Raw genomic sequence first — 22143 nt, forward strand, 5'->3', positions numbered from 1 at the left:
CTTTCTGCACTCGTGGTTGGGTGCTGGTGATCCACGGGGTGGTGGCAGGAGGTTGCAGCCCTCATTCTGTGCCTCAGGAGAGGAACAAACGTGTTGGTGACACGAGGCTCTGTGGTCCAACACAGGCAGTCAGCAGGTGTTGGAGGGCTTGGTGGTCGTTCAGCTTCCACCTAAGCAGAGCAGCCCTGGCAGAATGGTTTGGGTGGGAAGGGGCCTTAAAGATCATCTCATCCCACCCCTGCCATGGGCAGGGACACCTTCCACCGTCCCAGGCTGCTCCAAGCCCCATCCAGCCTGGCCTGGGACCCTTCCAGGGAAGCAGCCACAGCTCCTCTGGGCACCCTGTGCCAGGGCCTGAGCACCCCTGAGTGTGACCAGGTGCCTCTGAGATACAAAGCTGTTGCTGGGATAGTGCAGCACATCAGACAAGGAAGAGAGGGTTTGTTTTCTGTCTCCAATGCCCTCCAGCGTGAGATCTGTTCCCTGCTGTGCCTCCTGCAGTTTTGTTTCTCAGCACCTTCTCTGGCTGCTTTCACAGCCCTTGGGATCAGGGCTGTGAGGACACATCTTGCTGACACACAGTTTGCCTGGGGAACCTGTGTGGGTTCACGTTGGGTTCAAGGGCTGTTCATGCTGGTTTGCACTGATGGGTGTTGACAGGGGTTCAGGTTTGGGCAGAGCAGAGGAGCAGCCCCTGAGGATGCAGCCCTGTAGGGAAGAAAAAAGAAAAAGAAAAGAAGCAAGCAAAAATCTGTACCAAAGTACATGAAATCAGCAGCTGGCTTTGTGAGAGCAGCCAGGAGATCTTTTGCTGAAGTGATTGGGAAGAGCCAACATGAGAGCCACAGAATGGGATAACACTTGGTTGTGTTGGGTTTTTGTAATTCTTCCTTGAAGTGAATTTGGATTGTGTGTTTTGACACAACAAGCTGGAAAGAGAACATCAAAATGATGAAATGTCCAGTGTAAGAGGGCAGGGAAAACTGGGTTTCCAGGCTGACTTTGATCCTGGCTCAAAGCCTTGTCCTGGGCAGCTCAGCAAACCTCTCTAGGCTTCCCTGTCTTCGAATACAGCCACGATGGTGCCCACCTGGCAGGGTTAGCAATGATTTGAGATCATCTTTGGAGGCACACAAAGTCATTTTATTCTCCATCCCTTAAATGCTAAAAAATCTGTGTGGTTGAGGGGAGCAAGTGCAATCAGGAATACCTGCAGCATCCTTCAGCAGCCCTGTATTTGGCTCAGCCCAGCACTGAGCTGCAGGGATGCACAGGGCCATGCAGGCAGCCTTGGGGGTCAGAGTGCCGTGTCTGAAGCACAAGCTGTTGGCAGAGAAGGAGAGCAGAGTGAGAGGGGCAGGTCTGAAGGAGAAGGGCTGTTCCTCATCACAACAGCCACACACTTGGTTTGCTCAGCTCTGAAGTCTTAGTTCTTGTCTTTATCCCCACTCTCTTTTCGAGTACAGCACTTTGTCCCTGGCTCTCAGTGACTCCTTTCTGCTGCAGGGTACCGAGAAGGATTCCTGTGGAAGAGGGGACGCGACAACGGGCAATTCCTGAGCCGGAAATTCGTGTTATCAGAGAGGGAAGGTGCTCTGAAGTACTTCAACAAAAACGATGTGAGTACCTGGGCTTGCTGTCTGCAGATGGGATTGCAGCTGTGAGAGCATGTAATTCCCAGGGCACCAGGTTATTTCTACAATTTCTGTAAGCACTGAGTCCCCAGCTGCTCCAGGACCAGAGCACCAGGCTCAGCTCACCCTCCCTTTAGTGGGGTTTGCTCTTGTTCCTCCACCACAGTCATGGAGAGGTGTCCCCAGGCCCATTCACACATTCCTGCTGTTGCCCTTTAATGTCCATAACCACCAGCAAAGGAGTTTTTCTCAGCTCTGGCTCTGCATCATCCAGCGAACATGGGTTTCATATTGATGACTGCCTTGTGATAAAGGTGTCACCACCTTGCAGTGGTCACTGGGGTCTGAATCCTCCTTGGCATGGCATGGCATGCAATCCAGAGGGAAAGCTCCCTGGTTTTCTGTCCCAGTGTCAAGCAGTGTGGAAGTACTCTTTCGAGTGGCAAACCCCCTGTTCCCTCTCTTTCAACTGACCTACTCTTGCTTTTTGATTTATACTTTTTAAAATATCCAACATAGGCTTATTACATTCAATGCTATTTTGTATCAATTATCCCTGTTGTTTGATCATGGCTTCTTTCACCTTACACTGCACTGAATTAACCACATTATAAATGGAACCAGTATCAATGATGAACTGGCACAGTGGCATTGACCCCCGAGCAGAGTCTCGGATATCTCATCTCCAGGGAGCTTTGTGGGCTGGCATTCAGGTGCTCTTAGCTAATGGCCTCAAATTGGCCTTTTTTCTGACCAAGTGAACTGTTTTTTGGTTTGAAAGCCACTTCTCAGGTGTTTGCTCACTCAGCTGTGTTTTCCAGGCAAAAGAACCCAAAGCAATTATGAAGATCGAGCACCTAAACGCGACTTTCCAGCCTGCGAAAATCGGGAACCCCCACGGGCTGCAGATCACTTACTTGAAGGACAATAGCACAAGGAACATCTTTGTCTATCATGAAGATGGCAAGGTGAGGCCCTGGGGGTCACGAGAAGGTTGGGGAGCCAGCCTGTGGCACACCAGGCTCCAGCCAAGCTGGGGTCTCCTGGAGGGTGGAGGGGTGCAAGATGCACAGCCAGCTTTGAGAGTGTTTGTTGTGTTCAAACTGTCCTCTAAGTAAACAGGTGCAAATGGAAGGAATTGGAAATTTCTTGCAGCTTGGAGGGGAGGATTTTTTTCAAGGCAGGCTCCTCAGTACTCAGAGAAGGAAAAAGGCTGGATGGAGCCTTGGAAGATGAGGGGACTCAGCCCAAAGGCTTGCAGAAGGGGAGCAAGCTGGAATGTAGGAGAAACAGGGAACTGTTGTGGTTCTGCCTGTCTCATACTTCATAAAATGCAGATATTGGTATTGAAAGAAGTTCCCTTTGTTCAGATGCCTCTGGAGGGAGGTGTGAAGGAGAGGGCTCCTGGGTCTGGGGGGGTTCTTTGTGGGTCCCAGGGAGCTGCTCCCAAACTTCCCCTCCATGCCAAGGGCTTGTCAGCAGGCGCTTCTTGAGCCCAGCCCAGTGTCACTGGAGCTGCTCTCAGGTGCCTCCCTGCTCCAGTTTGAGCCAGACTAATAAGCAGCAGCTCTTTAGTGGCAAAGTTGCATCCCACTGTTGTGTCAGTGGTTTGCTGGGCTTTGGTGGTTTGCACAGCCAGGCTCTGAGGGCTGCACTCAGGGCTGTGGGGTTTGGGTTTGGCGGCTGAGGTTTCTGCTGGGGGCTGGTGGAAGGAGCTGTTGCTGCTCCCACGCAGGGCAGGATGTGCTCTGATGAAATCTGATCATGACCCTGCTCAATTCCTTCCAACTTCCCTGAATTTGGTCTGTCTCCTTGGCTGCACAAGGGCTGCAAGAAGTTGAACCCCCTGGAGTAAACTCCTGCCCTTTGGGACTGGAGGCTGCCCTGGCACCCCCTGTGGTCTCCTGCTGCCCTGTGCTCCCCCAGCAGCCCCAGTGTGTCCTCCTGGACCCCAGAGCTGCTGCCTCTCCCTGGTCTGAGGGGGGGAGCCTCATTTAGGCTCCTTCTTACATTTCATGGAGTCACAGAATGGTTTGGGTTGGAAAGGACCTTAAAGCTCATCTCATCCCACCCCCTGCCATGGGCTGGGACACCTTCCACTATCCCAAATTGCTCCAAGCCCTGTCCAGCCTGGCACTTCCAGGGATGGGGCAACCACAGCTGGCTCTGCCAGGGCCTCCCCACCCTCACAGGGAAGAATTTGGTCAAACCTCATTAGTGTCAATGGATTATCAATATTCCAGAAAGCAATTTACTGCTGGAAAATTGCAGGGAGGGTTTCAGCTCCTGCTTTTCTGCAGCAAGCAGAAGCTACCTCACATCATGATCACCGAGGAGACTCACAGGTAAATAAAGAAATAAATATGTGTTTAACCACCCAGTTGGTGGCTGTAGAAGAGATCAAAATTTTAACATCACAGCTTATTGTTCATTAGCTCCAGCCTGGTTTGGTCATCATGAACTTCAGGAGTGAATTCTTCTCACTGATCCTCTCTGTGATGCTCTCTGGGGTGTCCGTAGCTGCTTAGGGTGGGAAAGCGAGTGATGAGTGAGTGAAACCTCAGACAAGTAGGTCAGAGTTTTCCAAAACATTGTTTGTCTATGTCCTCATATATTTTGGGATTTTTTTCTTTGAACTTGAAGTAACTTGACAAACCAAAGCTAAGAGTTTTAATTTTTGGGAATGGCTATTTGCCACGTTAGACCATTTTTGAGATACACCCAACTCAGCTCCTTAAAACAGAGATTTTAAAATTTCATGTGAGCCTTTCCTCCTTACCCAGATAGTTTCTAAAGCATAGAAAAGTTTAACTCTTAGAGAAGGCCAACTTCTCCTTTGTTATGGTCTTTCCAACACTACAGCGACCTCACCTGAAAGGGTTTGGCAGTGTTTATTTTGGGATTAAGCCTGGCTCATTGAGCATGTCCCTGATCTGATGTGTGAAGCTTCACATGCATTAATGACAGCAAGACAGCTCAGCATCCCAGGCAGGCCAGCTCCTCATTCCTTCCAGCAAGCCTTTCCTGGTCCCACAGAGTCAGACCACAGGGCAGTGTTTGAGTGTTCCCTGTGTGGAACACTTAAAATTAATGTGGCATTTCTCAGCAAAACCCTCAGAGACATACAGCACAATCTGCTGGGTCTTACCTGAGATAAATGAATACATGAGTTTAAAAATAAAGAAATGATAAAGCAATCATTTTGTAGGAGGAAGAAATGGAGAGAGATTTTTTTGCCAAGGACAGGGAGAAGTGCCAGAGCTTCTTGGACTTCAGTATCACTGTGGCTGTCCCTAAAGGACTCACAGACACAGCTGATAGCCTGGGATGCAGAGATAAGGAGATGTTAAGCTGCTCTTCTAGCAAAACATTGAAGTATATTGGAATTTGGGGGGGATGCAGGTGCTGCTCAGGTGTCCTGCTGGAGGGGACAGGGCTGGGTTGCACCAGCCCAGCTGTGTTTATGGGGTCAGCTCAATGTTTCAAATGCTCCTTTGGGGCTGGTTTTGCCAGTTCAGAGATGTTTAAATCCTCCCCTCTGCAGAAAGCCCCTCGGTGCTGACTGGAAGCTGCAGAGCTCTGGACACATCTGGCAGCCTGGAACAGCAGCTGGATGTTCCACATCCTTCACCTTTTTGCTGTATTCTGTGTTTTTTAGGATTCCTGCTACCCTGTGCTCTGTCACTGGGGCCAGAGTGCCAGGAGAGATGAAACCCAGCAGGATCAGGTTATTTTGTGTGCAGGCTGCCCCTCCTCACTCTGCTTTTCTTCCTCCTTACTAGGAAATAGTGGATTGGTTCAACGCCATCCGGGCAGCACGCTTCCATTACCTACAAGTGGCATTCCCTGGAGCCAGTGACTCTGATGTGAGTGTTCCTGCAGCATCAGCTGGGTGGGGCTCTCTTCCCCCCCTCCTGCTCATTTTTAGCTCTTGTTAACCAGCTGGAAGGCTTGGGGAGTGCTCCATCCTTCGGCGTGTGCTGTAATTGCTGGGTGAAACGGCCGTGCAGGGATGCTGAGCCCAGCCTTGGAGCCCCTGCACACACGGGGCTGTGCGAGCACCTCCAGCCCTGCAGGAGCCCTGGGCACTGCCTCAAAGGCTCTCACTGTAATAACCAAAGCCAAAGCAAAGGCTGGAAGGCAGCAGAGGTGAGGGCAGAAGGCTGTCAGTGCCCTGAGTGCTCTGCAGGTCAGTGCAGCCTGGTTTATAGATGCCTCTTTTCCGGGGGCTGGAGCTGCTAATTGTGTTCCCCTGGGCTAATGCAATTCCAGAGGCTGCTCTGATGTGCTGTCAGCCAGGGCTGTGTGCTGCTCTTGGGGTGCAACATCACTGTGGTGGTGCTTGTTGATTACTCCCTGCTCCTCCTTGGCTGCAGATTTTGAAATCTAATTGCATTTCCTGCCTTCTACCAATTATCTGGGAGGGCTGCAGTCATGGTTCTGCAGGGTGGCTCTGTCCCTGGTGCCCTGCATCCTAAGGAGGGTGGGGGATGCTCCTGGAGGCTGCTGGCTGTGCTGGGCAGCTGCTCCAATGTTGTAGCCTCCTGTTCTGAGTGCTGTGGAGGAGCAGGACTGGAGCTGTGGGGTGGGCTGGGGCTGGGGTCCAGCTCAGGGTGGGTTTTCCTTCCAGTGACCCCCAGCACACCCAGTGACCCCCAGGCTCCTCCATCTGACACTGCTCTTTTCTGTCCTCTTTGCTTGCTCCAGCTGGTGCCAAAGCTTTCTAGAAACTACCTGAAGGAAGGATACATGGAGAAAACAGGGCCAAAGGTAGGATCTGAAGCATTTTTTAGTCCCTCCAAATGTGAGTCTTGCTCTGTATGGCCCCAAGAAGGGGTTGCTGGTGGGAAATACCAACCCTTGCCAGAGAGGCAAAGCCCTACTTTGTGAATGTGTTTAATGCTCTCTCCTCACCTGGGAGCAAACATAAAACAAAAATCCAAATCTACATCACAAACCTAATGCCCCTTCCTGGTACAGCTGGCCCAGCCCCTGGCTGTGGTGGCTCTGATGGCCCAGGAGCCATCTGTTCCCAACTCCCCCAGCCCATCAGGCTGCTCCAAGTGCTTTGGCACTCCTGAGTCATGTGTGGTTAGAGGGAAGCTGTGCTGTTTCAGTGTGTGATCTGGCATTTTCTGACCCCTCAGCAAACAGAGGGATTCAAGAAGCGATGGTTCACCATGGATGACCGACGGCTCATGTATTTCAAAGATCCCCTGGTAAGATGAAGGTGCCTGGGCTGCCTGGTGGGAATTATCTGCAATACTACTACTAATAATAATAAGAATAATAGCAGCAATAATTACAGTAATGATCTGCAGCGAAATGCAGGCTGGTGGGAGAGCCAAGGGGGCACAACTCTGTCCCTGCTTGGTGGCTCTGCCTGGTGGGCAGTAACCCTATAAATACCAAAACCACTTTAAAAGCCTTGTCCACCAGATATTCTGCATCTGGATTGTGGCTCCCTGGCCTTGCTGCTGTATTGTGGGTGCCCCTGGGTGAGGAGCAGGACTGTGGGTGCTGCTGTTGGGGTTTGGCTGGTGGGTTTGTGGCTGCTGCAGGACAAGCTGTCCTGGCTGCCTGGGCTGCAGAGCTCCCTTCACCCTCACCCCTGCCTGACTGCTCTGCTGTCTCCTAGGATGCCTTTGCTAGAGGGGAGGTTTTTATTGGGAGCAAGGAGAACAGCTACAAGGTGCTGGAAGGGCTCCCACCGTCCACGCAGGGGAACCACTGGCAGCACGGCATCACCATCGTCACCCCGGATCGGAAGTTCCTCTTCGCCTGCGAGACAGAGGACGACCAGCTGGAGTGGATCACCACCTTCCAGAAGGTTATAAGCCGGCCAATGCTGCCTCAGGAATACGCAGGTGTGTTCCCTGGGAGGGCTGGATGTCAGTGCTGGCCCTGCTGTGGGCCCTGGGCTGGAGGATGGGATGGCTGCAGGGAACTGGGGGTCAGGACATCGCTCCCTCCTGCTCTGTGTGAGGCAGCTCCTCACTGCCCAGGGGATGCAAAGGCTGTTTGAGCAGAGGGGCTCACCCTGGAGGAGGAGGAGGATGGTATCCTTCCCTCTTCATCGCCTCTGGTGTGATGTCCATGCTGCTGTATGGTTATAGGGGTAACTGAAGCCAAGGAGCACCAGCAAGGACCGCTGTCAGGGTGGTTTTGTGCCAGGCTGTCACCACCTGCCAGTGCTTGCCTTGCTCTAACTTTATTTTATCTGTTTTTTCCTTTCAGTGGAAGCCCATTTCAAACATAAACCTTAGCTGGGACTGGCTGGGCAGACCTGAGGAGTGAGCTTCTGTTTACAACACGACGTGGTTTTATTTGAAATGTTAAAAATAATTCATAATAACAGTAATAATAATAACAATAATAGTACTTCCCTTTCCCCTCATCATTCACGTGATCATGTCGGAAGGGCGGCAGTGGAACGTCGGAGAAGATCCTGATCCAACTTGAAATTCAGCTCTGTGGCTGCTCTGTGGGATGGGACAGGTGGCCCTGCCACCCCAGCACCCCACACCCACCCAGCTTCACCAGGATGGCAGAGACTGTTGGTGGCACATCCCAGGGGCAGGTGGGACTCTTCCCTGGATGCTGGAGCTGAGCATCCCCACACTTCCAGATGGCTGCCAGCCCTTTCCAGGGGGCTGCAAGTCCCCAAGGGTGACATCCCTGTGGGATGGGAAGCAGCCTGGAAGCACACGAAAGGTGCTGTGCAAAGCAGCTGAGCCTGCCATGGTGCCAGGGTAAATGATAAGTGAATTATCCCCCTGGGGCTGGAGGTGATGCTGTACCCAGAGAGGGTCAAATAGGACTTAGAAATAGAGGAAATGGGCATCATCAGCCTCGTTAAGTTAATGAAGGGCAGGGAGGAGGGGGCTGCAAGGGAGACACCAACCCATGAGGTGAGGCTGGGGGAGCAGAGCTTTGGGGGCCAGGCCTGTATTTGGCTCCCTGGGTCATCCCTGTTCCATGGTCTGGGGTGCTTTGCCCTGTTTGGGGAGCTGGGGGTTTGAGCTTTATCTGCAGTTTTGCTGATGGGCACCATCAAAGCCTGTCCCAGCTCACTCCCAGCGGGCACATCCCTTCTCCAGACTTGGTGGTTGCACTTTTTCCCCCGATAATTCAATTTTTTTTGGTTGATTTTTCTTCTCCTGCCCAAAAAAAAAAAAAAAAAAAATTAAAAAAAAAAAAAAGCAAAAAAAAAAAAAAAGCTGCTTGAAGTGACGTTTCAGCGCGGTGTTGAGCACTGTAATTCCTGCAGTTAGGGCGGGCGGGCTGGGACCTGCACACCAGGTGCTGGATTTTTACCCCAAAATGAGATTTCCAGCGTGCCCTGAAGGCCCAGCCCCAGGCACGGACCTGTCCGACGCGTTTCCTCGGGTGGTTGTGTATCTGAGAGCATCCCATCGGCTGTGTGCATTCGTTCTGTCACTGGTAAGACAACTGTGCTACTAAATGTCATTCCAACCAATAAATTATTATTACGTCAGAGCCGTGGCCGTGTGGTGCTGGGGCAGGGCAGGGAGGTGGGGTTAAAAAGCAGTAGAGGGACACAAGGAGGTGCTGGGCCCCAGGGGTGTGGGACACCCTCAAAACAAAATGTGTATTATTTTAGCTATTATTTGTGTATATGTGTGTGTTATAGTGCATATTCTGTGTATTTTCTCTGTAATACTTTATGTGTGCACACATACACAAAGGATAGCTGGTTCTGGGGAATAAAGAAATAAACTTTATGAAGGGGTTGTTGGCTATTCAGACAACTATAACCTGCATAGTGGATAGGTGTAATAGATAAAATGTGTGTGTATGTATGAGGTGTTCATATGCACACATTCATGTACAGATGTAGCACTCAGACATTCAATTTACAAATATATAAGCTAAATGTATTTCAGACACCTGTTTATGTGTAGACATTTTTATACTTTGTTTTCTAAAGTATGTGATTATATATTATCTACACATGTGCATGCTTTATATACATATAATTTATAAATATATTTATAAATTTAAGCTGTATATATTGCATATAAAAATACATATATCTGCATGCACATGTGTATGCATAATTATAATTACGTTTTTAACTTATATTTAAAGTATTTATAAGTGTATGTTATCCACACACTGTCATTCACACTTACCAACCTAGGCACAGCAGAAGCAGGGAGAGGACAGACTGAGCTCCTTGTTTGTGTTTATAGATAGCTATAAAAATTGTTTTGTGTGCATGTATAATTAAGAATAATATTACAAATTATATGTAATACAAGTATATAATTATTATCTATACAAAAGGCTGTTTATATGTGTGTGTGTATATACATGTATTTTAAATTCCTAGGTATATATTTTATATACACACACATACATCCATTCTGTATATACTGTTGTAATTATTGAATATACATTTTGTATATCCAGCTGTAGGTGCCCCAGCCCTGGAGCACTGCCCTCCTGTCAGGGCTGGGGTTTGGGGTCAGGGCACAGGCAGAGCTCACAGTGGGGGCTGCTGGAGGCTGCAGACAAGAGCAGAGGCAAAAACCTCACACTGGGGTCACATACACAGGACACAGCAGGGGACATGAGCTGGACGCCTGTGGACACTTCACACTGCCTGAGAGACACATTCCTGGCAGCCAAAAGGAATGAAATGCTGTGGGTCTAAACCTCTGCTGACATGCCAGATCATTTATTTAATGTTTACAGCACCAGCCCGGAGAGGGAGCTCTTCCCTTAGCCTGCTGCACAACAAAGCAAGATCAGGTGCCCCAGATATTCCAATACCCCAAGAGAATTACACCTTTACTGCACAGAGGTGAAGCTGCAGCACCGAGGGCTGGATGACCCACAGTGAAATGCAGAGTGAAGAAAATAGCAAGGAATGTAAAGCTCTGCTTGGGAAACTCTTAGAAAGCAGCAGTATCGCACATCCTGGTATAAAGTGTTTATTTGAGACTTCACAATTAACACAAAGTCTTCCTGTCAATGCCTTTTTTTTTTTTCATACAGTCAATAAATTTGTATTAATCCCTCCCCCATGCATGATTGCTGTTTATTAATCTAAGCCTTTTTATTCTCATCGTGAAAAAATAAAGCGTTTCCCCACCCTTTCACCTGTTCCCTGTACCAGACTGTGCTGCATTACAGAGGAGATGGAGAATGGCTATGCCTACTGCTGGGGGTGAAGTTACTCCATTATTTATTGATTTATTCCTTTTTTAACAGAAAGTGTTAAATGAATCAATCACCCAAGAAAAATAAATATATCATAAAGAACCAGAAGCTCTGCAGTATCCCTTTTCCTGCCATCCAGCCCAGTTCAAACACCTCTGCTCACAGCAATGCTGCCGCCTGCACGTACAGCTGGGAACTTACACTGGCAAAATCTCTTCCAAAGTACAGCCACAAGCCACAGGACATATTTTAGATGCCAAATTTTTATACCTAGGCAAGAGAGATCCACCTGGAAGCCAATTACCTGCGTTCCACTGATGGGCTTTTACTCAAGAGCTATTCAACCTTGTGCTTTTCAGGAAGTACCGGCTAAACACATGCGTGGGCTCAGCCAGAGCCTGGCCTTGGGGAGAGGGGCAGGCAGTATGAAGGGTGTGCATGTTACTCATGGCAGTGGAAGCAAGTTCTTGCATCAATGTCTCTTGGATGTGCATCTCAAATTATGCTGCTTGGCTCGTCTCGCAGTACTTTTGGCACCAGCCTCGTAAATCAATTATTCAATTGCTCCCCCTGCCTTTCGAGATCTTCCTTGGAAGAGGGCAGAGGGCAAGGAGGCTTTCTCAGAACACAGATGGTATTGGGTAGGCCGTGAAGGACAAGCCCCATGTTTATGCTTTATTGAAAGACTGTGCAAAAGGGAATACTGCATCAGAAACCGCAGACTATGTTTAATCAGTCCCAGCCGCTGGATCGGAAACCCACTAACAACCGCTCCGATTGGTTCGTTTGGCTACTTTTTGTTGGTTTCTTTCTTTTTTTTTTTTTACATAAATAATATAGACCGACAGTATAAACATTTCAGCAACCATTTCTAAAAGACCAGAGGAGCCCTTTTAGGAGCCAAGAAACAACTGCAGGATTCAAATTCCAAAAGTGTCTTTGGAGTCATCGAACCATCAGATTTACACAGCACCCAATGACAACAACATTCAGTCGAGCTCGATAGGACTGCTGTCTTCCTGACCATCTTCTGTGTCATCATCTTCCCCAGTTCCCATCAGACTGTTTAAAAGATTTCCTAGAATAAAATACAGGACAGTCAAAATCACTAGTTTTACATTCTCATCTCAAAAACTTTCAACTGATCTTCCATCCTGCTACAGTACAGATTTCTGTAACAAAAAAACCCCAAGAGTTTTGAAGTAGAAGAGTCTCGCCAAGACATTAGTAATCCCACACTGGTTTCCATTATGAATATTGATTTGGGAAGCTGTATACTCTTAGCTGTTCACTGATACTGTTCCTTCTCTAAGAATACACTTGAAAAACCCGAAGTCACATATTTATGTGCTACAGTTGCGCCCTCAGAGGAAAAAAAACCCAACCAAAAGAGGAAAAACACACCTCCAGCAGTGAAACTCTCAAAAAGCAGCCACAGTCTGCATCATGCTGTAAAAAAATTGTCTGAAACTCAGAGGCTTCAATTTAAAGATGCCTGAATTGCTGAAAAGCAAATTACAGATGGTAAAAACATGATGTTCATGTTTTTCATCAGGCTTTGGGTATCAGTGAATTGATGTTTGTAGGTAAAGCTTCAAGTCACTTTGCAAAGAAGCTTAGTTCTCAGGGAAAACATTAATTTTCTGCACATTTTATTCAAGAGCCAGGAAATGAGGGCTGAATTTCTCTATTAAATTTCAGTCCTTGTAGAAGGGCAGTATTAATTTCAGAACTTCCTCTTTGGACACATTCATGTTGTATCAGTACTGATTAGATCTCCACCAAAGCCCCATATTTGGTTTAAGAAAAATCAGTCACTGAACTCTGAGGAAATTAAGCTTTAACACCAGCTTTTACATTAGGAAGCTATACCATAATGTCAGAAATTAACCATAAGTCTTTTTACTGCTTCTCCCCTTCTCAGTGATGAAAAGTCTACAAGTTCCCCCAAACCACTTTCACATGCAACCCCATCCATCTTGTATTCTACAGCAGGTGCTGTTCCTACAGGCTACAGAAAGAATTATAAATTGCTTAGAACAGATTATCTGTTTCCAACACAGGTGTTTTATCCAGGTCACTGATCAAAGCCTGGAGGTACCTACAAGCTTACCTAGCAATCCCCCGTAGGACGAGGTCTGCTTGGGCGGAACTCCGAAGAAAAGCTGTCCTATTCTATCTAGGTACTGTAGGGACACAAGGTGAAAAAAGGCAATTATTTCATTTATAGGTGGAAATACTGAGCAGAAGTCACCTAGGCAAGGTAAATCACCAGCTCTTATCTACAAAGCTGGAGACAATCAGCCATTACTTCAATCCTGTTTATGAGTAACTCACCTCATTATACATGGGGTCTCTTTTCAGCGAAGGTTGATACTGTTCACACAATACTGTAAATACTGTTAGTTTTCCTCTAGAAAGGAAACAACCAAAAATGTAATCTCAGTTAACAACTGACAAGGAAACCAAGAAGGACATGACAGAAATCAGACTGTACCCATCAACTGCCAACAACAGAAACCAGATGAAGTTTAGCAGTGGTTGCACAAAGGGTGGACCCTTCTCTATCGAAGGATGTTTCTGTGTGTATGTCGTAAAAACAACTGATGCGCTGGTCTTATTTTTTAAGCAGAGAAATCTGAAAAAGGAAAGAGAATGGGGCAAGTTAAAAACAAAGGGTAGAGAAATGGTTTCACCACAGAGAAAGGGAAAGCCAAAATCTACATCACTTGTGCATAGAGGCCGTGTCAGGCTTGAACTGATGGCAAAATGAAACTGGTAGAGATGGACATCTTTGGGGATGGTTTGGCCATCAGCTGAGGAAATCACTACTAGAACACACTGTGGAATCGGCAGATTGGGAGGGAAAACAGACATTAAATATTTATAGAATGAGTTCAACCAGGATCTAAGCAGACTGTACAGGATAGTTACTAAAAGAGAGCATCAATTTGTAAAATGCGGAAAGACTGGCTATCCTGTAATTCACATGAAAATGATATTGCATCTACTGGTCCAGGATTTACTATGCTGAGTTAAAATTGAATTAAAGACCCATTCATCCCCAAACACATCTCCTTTTAGTATGTATCTGTCAGTATTTGTTGATTCTGTCATTCCATTCCACCTCAACATAATGTGGCATCAGGACCACTAATAGCTTGGCACGCATGCCTAAAAATCTCACAATAAAGCTGCACTTCGAGCTCCCAAACCATTTGTCCCCAACAGATCGATCCCTCAAACAGATCAAATCCTTGTTCAGGTCCAGTTAATTTAACTGGCAATCTCTGCAAGTCCCATTGGCCTAACAGGCCTTTATCTGGGACAAATGCTGTCAGCAAGCACTAGGAATGCTGCCACAAGCCATGTCATTTTTGATGGCAGGCTGGCCTCTAATTCTGCACCCTCACATGTGCAAGGGCTTGGGGCTCTTTTGCCTCACTGACAGCAAGGAACTGCAATTATTTTCATTAGAGAATAAACTACCATGCAAGAGGATTTAACACAGTATTTGACATATAAGCCAGTAAATGATGCAGTAGAAGTGCTGCATAAACACTGAAAAAATAATCTTGTAACTTCTTCACAGAATTTCTCCCCATAAAATTGTTTGAGTCCTTCACATGCTGGATTTCCATAAAGGATTTGCTGTTGCTCAAAATCACAGCAATCTATAGCAACCAGCTATGGAAAGCAGGACAAATCTGACATGACAGCTCACTGCTGCCAAAAGAGAGACAAACTCGCTCTCACCTCCTCCCTCTCCCCCAACACCTACTCTCTCCCTGACTCCCTGCCACACAGTCCTGTCTCCACCTCCTCCTCAGACTCCTCCATGAGCTGCCTTCCCTGCCTGAAGAAAGCCATCAGCTGATTAAACACAGTAAAATTGGCTTTGTCAACCTTCATTCTACATGAGCTCTGCAAAAGCACACAATAGTTTGCATTCCCACCGCCTACAAAATAAATGCCAAAAACGAGAGCCAGCAGCAACTCTGTCAACGCAAGAACCATCAAGCTGCTGCTCACAGACCAGGCTGACCATGACAAGTTGCCTCTTATGACCTGAGTGAGAGCAAGTTCTGTGCTAAATACAGGGCCTGCTTGAGTCCAGTATTTGTAAGAACATATAGATAAGCCCTAACTAGATATAAAGTGGTGTTAATAAAGCTAAGAATTGTGCTTTCAAGGTTCAAGCAATTAACATAATTTCAGGTCTTGACCTTAATACATTATTTTACTTTTTTTCTCCCCAGTCTGACAAATTTAACACATCGGTTTTCAGACAGTTGTTCCGGCCAGTTTCACAGTTTCTTTTGCAAAGGCTGTGTGGTTAAATTAGATTGGTCCCACACATAATGTCATCCCAGCAGAATGCTTCAGAAGAAGTTTAACACCTACTGTAGTACTGCCTGAGCTACAAACATGTCCACCTCACTGCGGTATCCGCGGGACGAGGAGTATTCCACCAGCATATTTGCACAGCCCTCACCATCTGTCGAGTGCAAGAAGTGATACCGAGATTCACTATAGTTTTGCTCTAGAAAAAGAAAAAGGAAAAGGCTTTTAAGAGATCAGTTAACTTGAACATAAAAATAAATTTATTAGGCTTGTACTTTATTAGCTGGTAAACGAACAAGAGTTACAGGTGTGGTATATAAACAAGACAGCTGGTAAAAAGTCTGTAAGTTACAAATAATTTATAAAGGGAGATAATAATAAATTTTACTCTAAGTACATTTGAACAACTGCTATTAAATACAGTTTACTCAATTACAGCTACTGCTGGCTTGAACTTTGGTTGTATCATTTTGTCTAAGTGAATGCTGACACTTGATGTGCTATCACCAGTGTTTGGGACAGGAATCAAGAAATTCCATAGACCAAGGGCCCCAAGAAGTCAAACAGCACCTTCAGCATCCTTCTTTCAATTCCTATTTTTAGCTTAGCCCACTCTTGCTACCAAAACTAAAATCACTTTCATATGCTGAACAAAACAACAATTATACAGGAAAAATGGTGTAAGAAATGGCAATGATTTGTTAGAACCTGAAGCAAAGGATTGTGTAAAATCACAGCAATGACAAAACTGGATATAGCTGCTAATAATTTGAATTTGAAAGCATTGTTTTAAAAATCTGAGCCTTTTGTGATGAAACTCAAAAAGCTACAGACTAAGAAAATGTAGGCATCTTGCTCTTCAAGAGAACAGTGAGCAGGCGGCTGCAAAATGGAGACTTTTAGCTTCAGAATGCAACAGTTTCTTATCCTAATTGTAGCAGCCTCTAACTTGAATGCTGTGAGAAAAATCCTTCCTTTCTGGCTGGCAGCAGCCATCATTAGGCTAACATAAATCCCAGGAGAGCAGCTAGGGAATTGCCTATGGCACACAGAGAGGCTGCAGCATTGACCATTATGGGGTCAGGGTTGTTACATGAAACCACTGTCATCACTTGGCAGCTACTGAAAAATGTAAAATAAACAATCATCTTGCACAGTTATCCATGAGAAACCACAGAAAAAATGGCATGTATTCAACTGTTCTCAATCACCTTTGTTATGTTTTGAACACAAGACTGTAAATACTGGCTATCATCCACAAGTACAATAATTATTTAGTGCATTTTGTGTTTTTCTTACATCCCATCACAAGTGATAAAATGCCTCATAAATCAAAGGCAATAGCATTCATTTTGAAATAATCCCGCTGGCCAACTTCTCACAAAGTACTTAATTACAGTCCAAAGACTGTTTTGGATGCCAGGTGATGTATTTCAATCTTTGTTATGTTTATCCAGGATTTAAAAACAAAAGTACTTGCCAACAGCACATCTTTGCTTCCCAGCAATTTTCCTCCTTATGACACAATCAAACTACCTCAATGTCTAAAGGATCAACCTGCTTTTTACGGAGAGCCTCACAGCAGTTGTGTTTTGAATTTTGCACTAATACAGAGCTACAGACCCTTTTTTTTTCTGTAACATTACGAAGACATTAATGCAAAAATCAGATAATAGCAGAACTCAATCATTTCCACCTCAGCTTTAGATTATTCCCAAAGCTGATCTCTTATAACACCTTGCTTTAAACATTTTCAAAGGAAAACACAGAAAAGCCAGTTGATTTTTCTTACCTTTCCACAGGGTAATAGCTAGTAACTGGTGTAGTTTTGGATGTCCAAGTTTTCCTGATCCCCCACTGGACCATTTTAGTGCTCTGGATACAAAAGCCACTCTTTCAGGAGAATTTGGATCCATTAAACTAAACAATTTAGCCAAGTTTTCTAGAAGTAATAAGATTGAAAAATATTTAGCATTAAGAAAAATAAGATGATCTGCTGATTCTAAAGCAGCTCTAAGATCCATCTTTAGGAAGGCAGCAGTGTTAGTTCCAAGCATGCCCACAGAGTCATCAGGAACCCACAATTCTCTAACAAAGTTTCCCCCACACCATTCCTATGTGGAAGGTAACCCTTAGCCACCTTGGGAAGGCATCCAAAAAGGACAGCAGCTTTCAAGACTGTTAACAAGTGACTGTGAAGGGAAAGCACAACTAAATGCCACCAAACCAAGAGCAGAGGCCACCTCACCTAAAAGGTCTTCTGCTACTTTTGCATCCGACTTCTCCAAAGACTCCAAAACCAGCATGGACAGATCAGCAGCACTGTTTTGCTACAAAACAGACACATACTGGCAGTGATGAATGTATCAGGGCATAAAAAGAAACATCAACCAGAATTTTGGCAGCAGCAGGTTTAATGCTTTTATCAACAGCTAGGGCACAGTATCAAGTCTCAGCCTTCCTGATAAAAAAATTACAGTAATTTGATGGCATCAAAGAGAAGCCTCCAGGAAAGCAGAACACAGGCATTGTTTGAATGCTCACAAACACTACTGCTGCATGTTCCAGCTTGGCATAATCCTTCTTTGTGGAGAAAGGCTCAACAAAGAGATAAAAAAAAAGATTACAAAGCAATTACCCCAAACATTTACCACTGGGAACTCACCATTCATTTCTCAAAATCTTGGGAGTAACAATTCCCTTCCCTCAAGCCACACACACAAAACCAGTCACTTACCTGGTTATGACTGAAGAACAGTAAAGCCCCTGAATACATTAGTTCTCTGGCTTCTGCATGTTTTCCTTGTGACATATACCTGAAAAAAATACCAAAGCCATGATAAAAATTACCACTAAATTAGTTTCATATGCCTAAAGTTACTTATATTTAAAGGATTAAAAGACTGATAAAATTTCAAATAATGACAAGAGATTTATTTTGAAATCAGGTTAGTTTCAATAATGATGTAGCTTGAACTGCAATTAGTTTTCTGCTCCAGACCTGATGGAATAAAATGAAGAATATAAGAATGAAAATGGAGAGAGCTACAAATATGTTGGGGCTGGAACAAGAAAAGGGAATTAATCCAAGACTTCAACTGAGCAAAAGATGCCAATGTACTGAGCCTCTACCAAAGCCATCCCAGTGAAACAACCTTTGTAATAACTCCTGGAGAGCATGATGACCTTTCCACTGGTCTCTCTGACCAATAATGTCCTCTGCCAGGTGACTGTCCTAGCCCTCTGCTGAATCAAAGAAGCTCATCTCTCATGGTTTTGAGAGTAAGATAAGCACAGCCAGCAAGATTCACCATGCAACACTTCAAAAGAAACAAAATATAATGCTTCAAACACACCTTCCACCCTTCTCACTTAAGAGTTAACAAAGAAATAAGGAATTAAAGAATTTGCTCCCAGTGGTTACCTCAGGACCTCTTACCACAGAGCTGTGATTGCAGCCTCCTGCACATCATCACTGTCAGTAACTACAGCTCTTGAAGAGTCTCAGCTCCAGCTTATAAACACAGCATTTCCCATAAAAGCAGTTTAGGTGTGGCAGAGTTTCCAAATTCCATTTCTCTCAACTGCTACTCAAGAAGTCTGTGCTCTCAGTAGCTGATTTGCTCATATCACAGTGTCAGCTCTACCCTGCTGCTTTAGCACCTGCACTTTGCTTTGTCCTCTGTGACACACTGGCTGGGCTGTGCCCGTGTCACCCCTTTCTGTTCCTGGGGCTCAGGGCAGCCCCTCTGATCCTGAAGCCCCAGGGCCCCTCAGGCTGTTCCAAAGCCCAAGAGTGCCCATGGAGTAACAGAGGGGTTGGTGTTCTGGGGGTGGTGGGACAGCAGGACAGTGTGGCCATGGGGGTCACACCAACCAAAGGGACAACCAGAGCATCCCAAACCTCTTGTGCTGTGCCCCAGATTCCTGTCACACGTGTCCCCTACTGGTAACATCACAAAGACAACAAACAAGGGAGGAGACACTCCTCCCATCCTGCTCATCAACTCTGAGAAACACCAAGGTCTTTTATCCAAAACAGAGCTGAAATAATGGAAGGCACAATGGTAGTGTTTTGGAATAATTCTCAACAACTCAGATCTGCAATCACCATGGTAAATGTGAGTCAAATGAATCCACAGCTCCAAAGTTTTTATAGTTGGGCTCCCAGCCAGGTTTGCTTCTAGGAGTTGCACTCAGCATGGATCCACTTCCACAAATTCTACTTCCAGTAGATTCACAATGCTATATGGAAGCTCCTAATCTGAGAACTATTACAGATGATACTAAAAGCTGCTGAAAACAATTTTACTATATAAAATACATTTTAAAGAGCTGAGGTGTTTCAAAGAACTTTTATCAGAAAACTTGTTTAATAAAAATAAATATTGATGACAGTTCTCTAAATGGTATTTAAAACAAGAGCAATCCTGGAACACATTATTTACACCAGAAAAATGACCTACAAGTATCAGGGAAATAGAAATGGAGGTAACAAGGATATTACACTTTGAAAAGTGACTCAGTTACCAAATCATGAAGAGAGAAGAGTCCAGCCAAACTGGGACGTAGCAAACACCACCAGCTCAGGTGTGTCTGAGGGAGCTCAGGGTTAGGCAGGAACAGCAGTTTTCCACCTGCTCTGTGGATCACAGAGGGATAATAACTCTGCAGGAGGCAGGCTTATGGTAATCTTTCCTCCTCCACTTCTTCCCCTCCTCCACCCTAAAATACAGCTCAGTGCATGAAACTGAGTCAGGATTTCAAGTTTACCCTCTGACAGATGAGACAAATGTTTTACAGGCCTGTGTGTTTAAAGGAATATGCACTGGCTAACCCAATCACAGTTCCAGAGCTCAGGTCATCCCAATCAGCATTAATGTGCCTGAAAAAAAGCTGATTTTTATCACATTTTACAAAGGATTGACAAGACTACCCAGCTATGCAAATGTCACCCTTTCATTTACCTGAACACATCCTTTCACTTGTATTTAAAATGGAAAAGGCAGGATCTTTGATTCCAAATTAATTCAGGGAGGCTTCAGTATGTGAGTTAATACATCCAGAAGACTGGAAGAGAAGTGACCTCCTGAGCCAAGACTTCTCACACCACTGCAGACACCACATCACATAATCCCTACTATAAAATAGGCCAGGCTTTGTCTTAAATTTAGATTTATTCTCAAATACAATTTAAGTCTTAAGGCCTGGATGGTGCCTGACTGATCCCATCAGAGGGGTTATGGAAGAACAAACTGATTTAATGTGATGGTGCTGGGACACAGGGCAGGGCAGGGCAGGCTGGCTGATGTATGCTGGGAGCACAAGCAGGATTATGCACCAAGGACTTTCCTCCCCGCTTCCTTCCATGACTGTTATTTTTCTGTGCTTACTCATAGGCCTGTTCTCCTCCTAACACAGATGAGGGCTGAGGATAGGAGACACAAGACACAGGACAGGGAGAGGGGTGTCCAGTTTTGGACCTCTCACTTCATAAAAAACACTGAGAGGCTGGAATGTGTCCAAAGAAGGGCAATGGAGCTGGGGATTGATTCTGTGAAGCCAAATTTCCATCCTGTCCTCTCCTAGCAGAGCCACAAGCAAACAAAGCTGGGACCAGCTGAGGAAGCCCCTAGAACAAACACCTTCTTCTGTGCTCCTGCAAGCAAGGGTCTCCATGTTAAAATCTGATGAGAGAAAGGGTGACCCCTGAAAGTTGCAGTGGACCTGAAAAATGAAGCCTAAAAATGCTTTGCAATAAAAAAAATCTCCTCATGACAAAAGAGGCAGTAGCAGCATTTCTGAATAAAAGCCCAGGCCTGCTCTACTTAGTCACTGTCACGTACACAAACACTACACCAAGTGGAATTTATTCCAAAAAGCTCCTCCGAGCAGGCGATTCTGGCCACACTGAGAGCTGCCCCTTTCCGAGCGCGGCTCCAGGGTGACCGTGACAAGAAACAAAGTAACCCCGCGTCCCAGCAGAGAAACAACCAACCTTCAAACCCTGCAACCCTGACTCGCAACCACCTGACATTCACACGGAGCTGGCAGAGCAGCGGCTGCGCAGGGCTCGGCTCCAGGAGGCCTCGGGACACGGGCCGAGCCCGGACCCGAGCGCCAGGGGACGCCCGGGGAGACACCCCCAGCCCATCCCGCTGGCCGGGGGGGCTCACTCGGCCCCGCCGGAACGTGCGGCCACCGAGCAGCGCTGGGGGACGGGGGCCGAACCTCCGCTCTGCCCGTGACCTCCGGGCAGCGTGACGCAACACCCCCGGCGCCTCACCGGACAGTGCCCGGGCCGGCGGGGCGCGGACCGGGCCGGGGTCGGGGCTGGCCTCCAAAGGCCGGCGATCAGCGGCTCCCCCGCCGCCCTGAGCCGCTGACCGAGCCGGCGGGGCCGAGGGCGGTGACGCGGCCGAACCGGACCGAGCCTGAGGCCGCCGCTCCCCGGCCCGGGCCCCGCTTGGGCCGGCGCCGCGCGCCCGCCCCACCCCGCCCCCCCGCGGGCCAATCAGGGAGCGGGGCGCGGAGATGGACAGGCGCGGCAGCCAATGGGGAGCGGCCGTGGGCGCGGCGGGCAGCAGCAGGGGAGAGTGCGTGGGAAGGCTCTGGAAGGCCGGGCGGGGGAGGGGCGGCACGGCGGGCCCGGCGCGGCCCTACCTGAAGAACAGCGTCCGGTACATCTGGTGCGCCTCGTAGTAGTCGCCCTTCTCGACGCTGGCGCGCAGCTTGCCCTCCACGCGCTGCACGCCGCCGCGGTTCCTGCCGCCGCCGCCGCCTTTCGCGGCTTCCTGCTCCGCCGCCATGATCGCCGCCGCCATCAGCGCGGAGGACGGGGAGGGGAGGCGGGCGCCAGGCGCATGCGCACGCAGCCCCGGCGCCCCGCTGCCCGGCTTCCGCCCGCTCGGACGGCGGCCCGCGAGGCTCAGTCCGCGCGGCTGCGCGCGGCGTCCCGAGCGCCAACGGCGGCTGA

The 22143-nt window shown here is 47.2% G+C and overlaps 2 protein-coding genes across 3 annotated transcripts in view; one reads left to right on the top strand and one right to left on the bottom strand.

Annotated features, from left to right (window-relative positions):
- The window catches only part of ADAP1 (ArfGAP with dual PH domains 1), a gene marked incomplete at its 5' end in the record, with an annotated part of 47311 nt that extends 39239 nt beyond the window's left edge, over nt 1-8072 (top strand). Inside the window, 7 exons of the mRNA XM_084216648.1 lie at nt 1507-1619; nt 2456-2602; nt 5417-5500; nt 6342-6404; nt 6782-6853; nt 7273-7501; nt 7872-8072. Of these exons, the coding sequence (XP_084072774.1) occupies nt 1507-1619; nt 2456-2602; nt 5417-5500; nt 6342-6404; nt 6782-6853; nt 7273-7501; nt 7872-7900 (737 nt within the window). The 3' untranslated portion in view covers nt 7901-8072. The remainder of the gene's footprint in view (nt 1-1506; nt 1620-2455; nt 2603-5416; nt 5501-6341; nt 6405-6781; nt 6854-7272; nt 7502-7871) is intronic.
- A 2506-nt stretch (nt 8073-10578) lies between these two features.
- Nucleotides 10579-22024, bottom strand: GET4 (guided entry of tail-anchored proteins factor 4). 2 transcript variants are annotated; one of them, XM_084216188.1, is made up of 9 exons: nt 21831-22024; nt 17905-17983; nt 17416-17497; nt 16960-17109; nt 15228-15366; nt 13321-13461; nt 13161-13236; nt 12937-13009; nt 10579-11901 (listed from the first exon to the last, which is right to left on the bottom strand). In XM_084216188.1, exons 1-9 carry the CDS (start codon nt 21989-21991, stop codon nt 11813-11815), a joined length of 990 nt encoding a protein of 329 aa, XP_084072314.1. In that variant the 5' UTR covers nt 21992-22024; the 3' UTR covers nt 10579-11812. The 2 variants fall into 2 exon arrangements, with proteins under 2 accessions (XP_084072314.1, XP_084072315.1); XM_084216189.1 differs by lacking the exon at nt 21831-22024 and adding an exon at nt 21166-21421.
- Between the last annotated feature and the right edge of the window lie 119 nt (nt 22025-22143).

The sequence above is a fragment of the Fringilla coelebs genome, assembly GCF_963513975.1.
Source record: "Fringilla coelebs genome assembly, chromosome: 16".
Classification (NCBI taxonomy): domain Eukaryota; kingdom Metazoa; phylum Chordata; class Aves; order Passeriformes; family Fringillidae; genus Fringilla; species Fringilla coelebs.

Bases quoted from the DNA above. Each gene is read 5' to 3' on its own strand.
- GET4 (XM_084216188.1), bottom strand. From the start codon at position 21,991: ATGGCGGCGGCGATCATGGCGGCGGAGCAGGAAGCCGCGAAAGGCGGC. The intron at 15,367-16,959 runs GTAAGAAAAATC...TTCTTTTTCTAG, and splicing joins AGCTATTACCCTGTGGAAAG to AGCAAAACTATAGTGAATCT. The intron at 11,902-12,936 runs GTAAGCTTGTAG...ATTTTATTCTAG, and splicing joins GTCCTACGGGGGATTGCTAG to GAAATCTTTTAAACAGTCTG.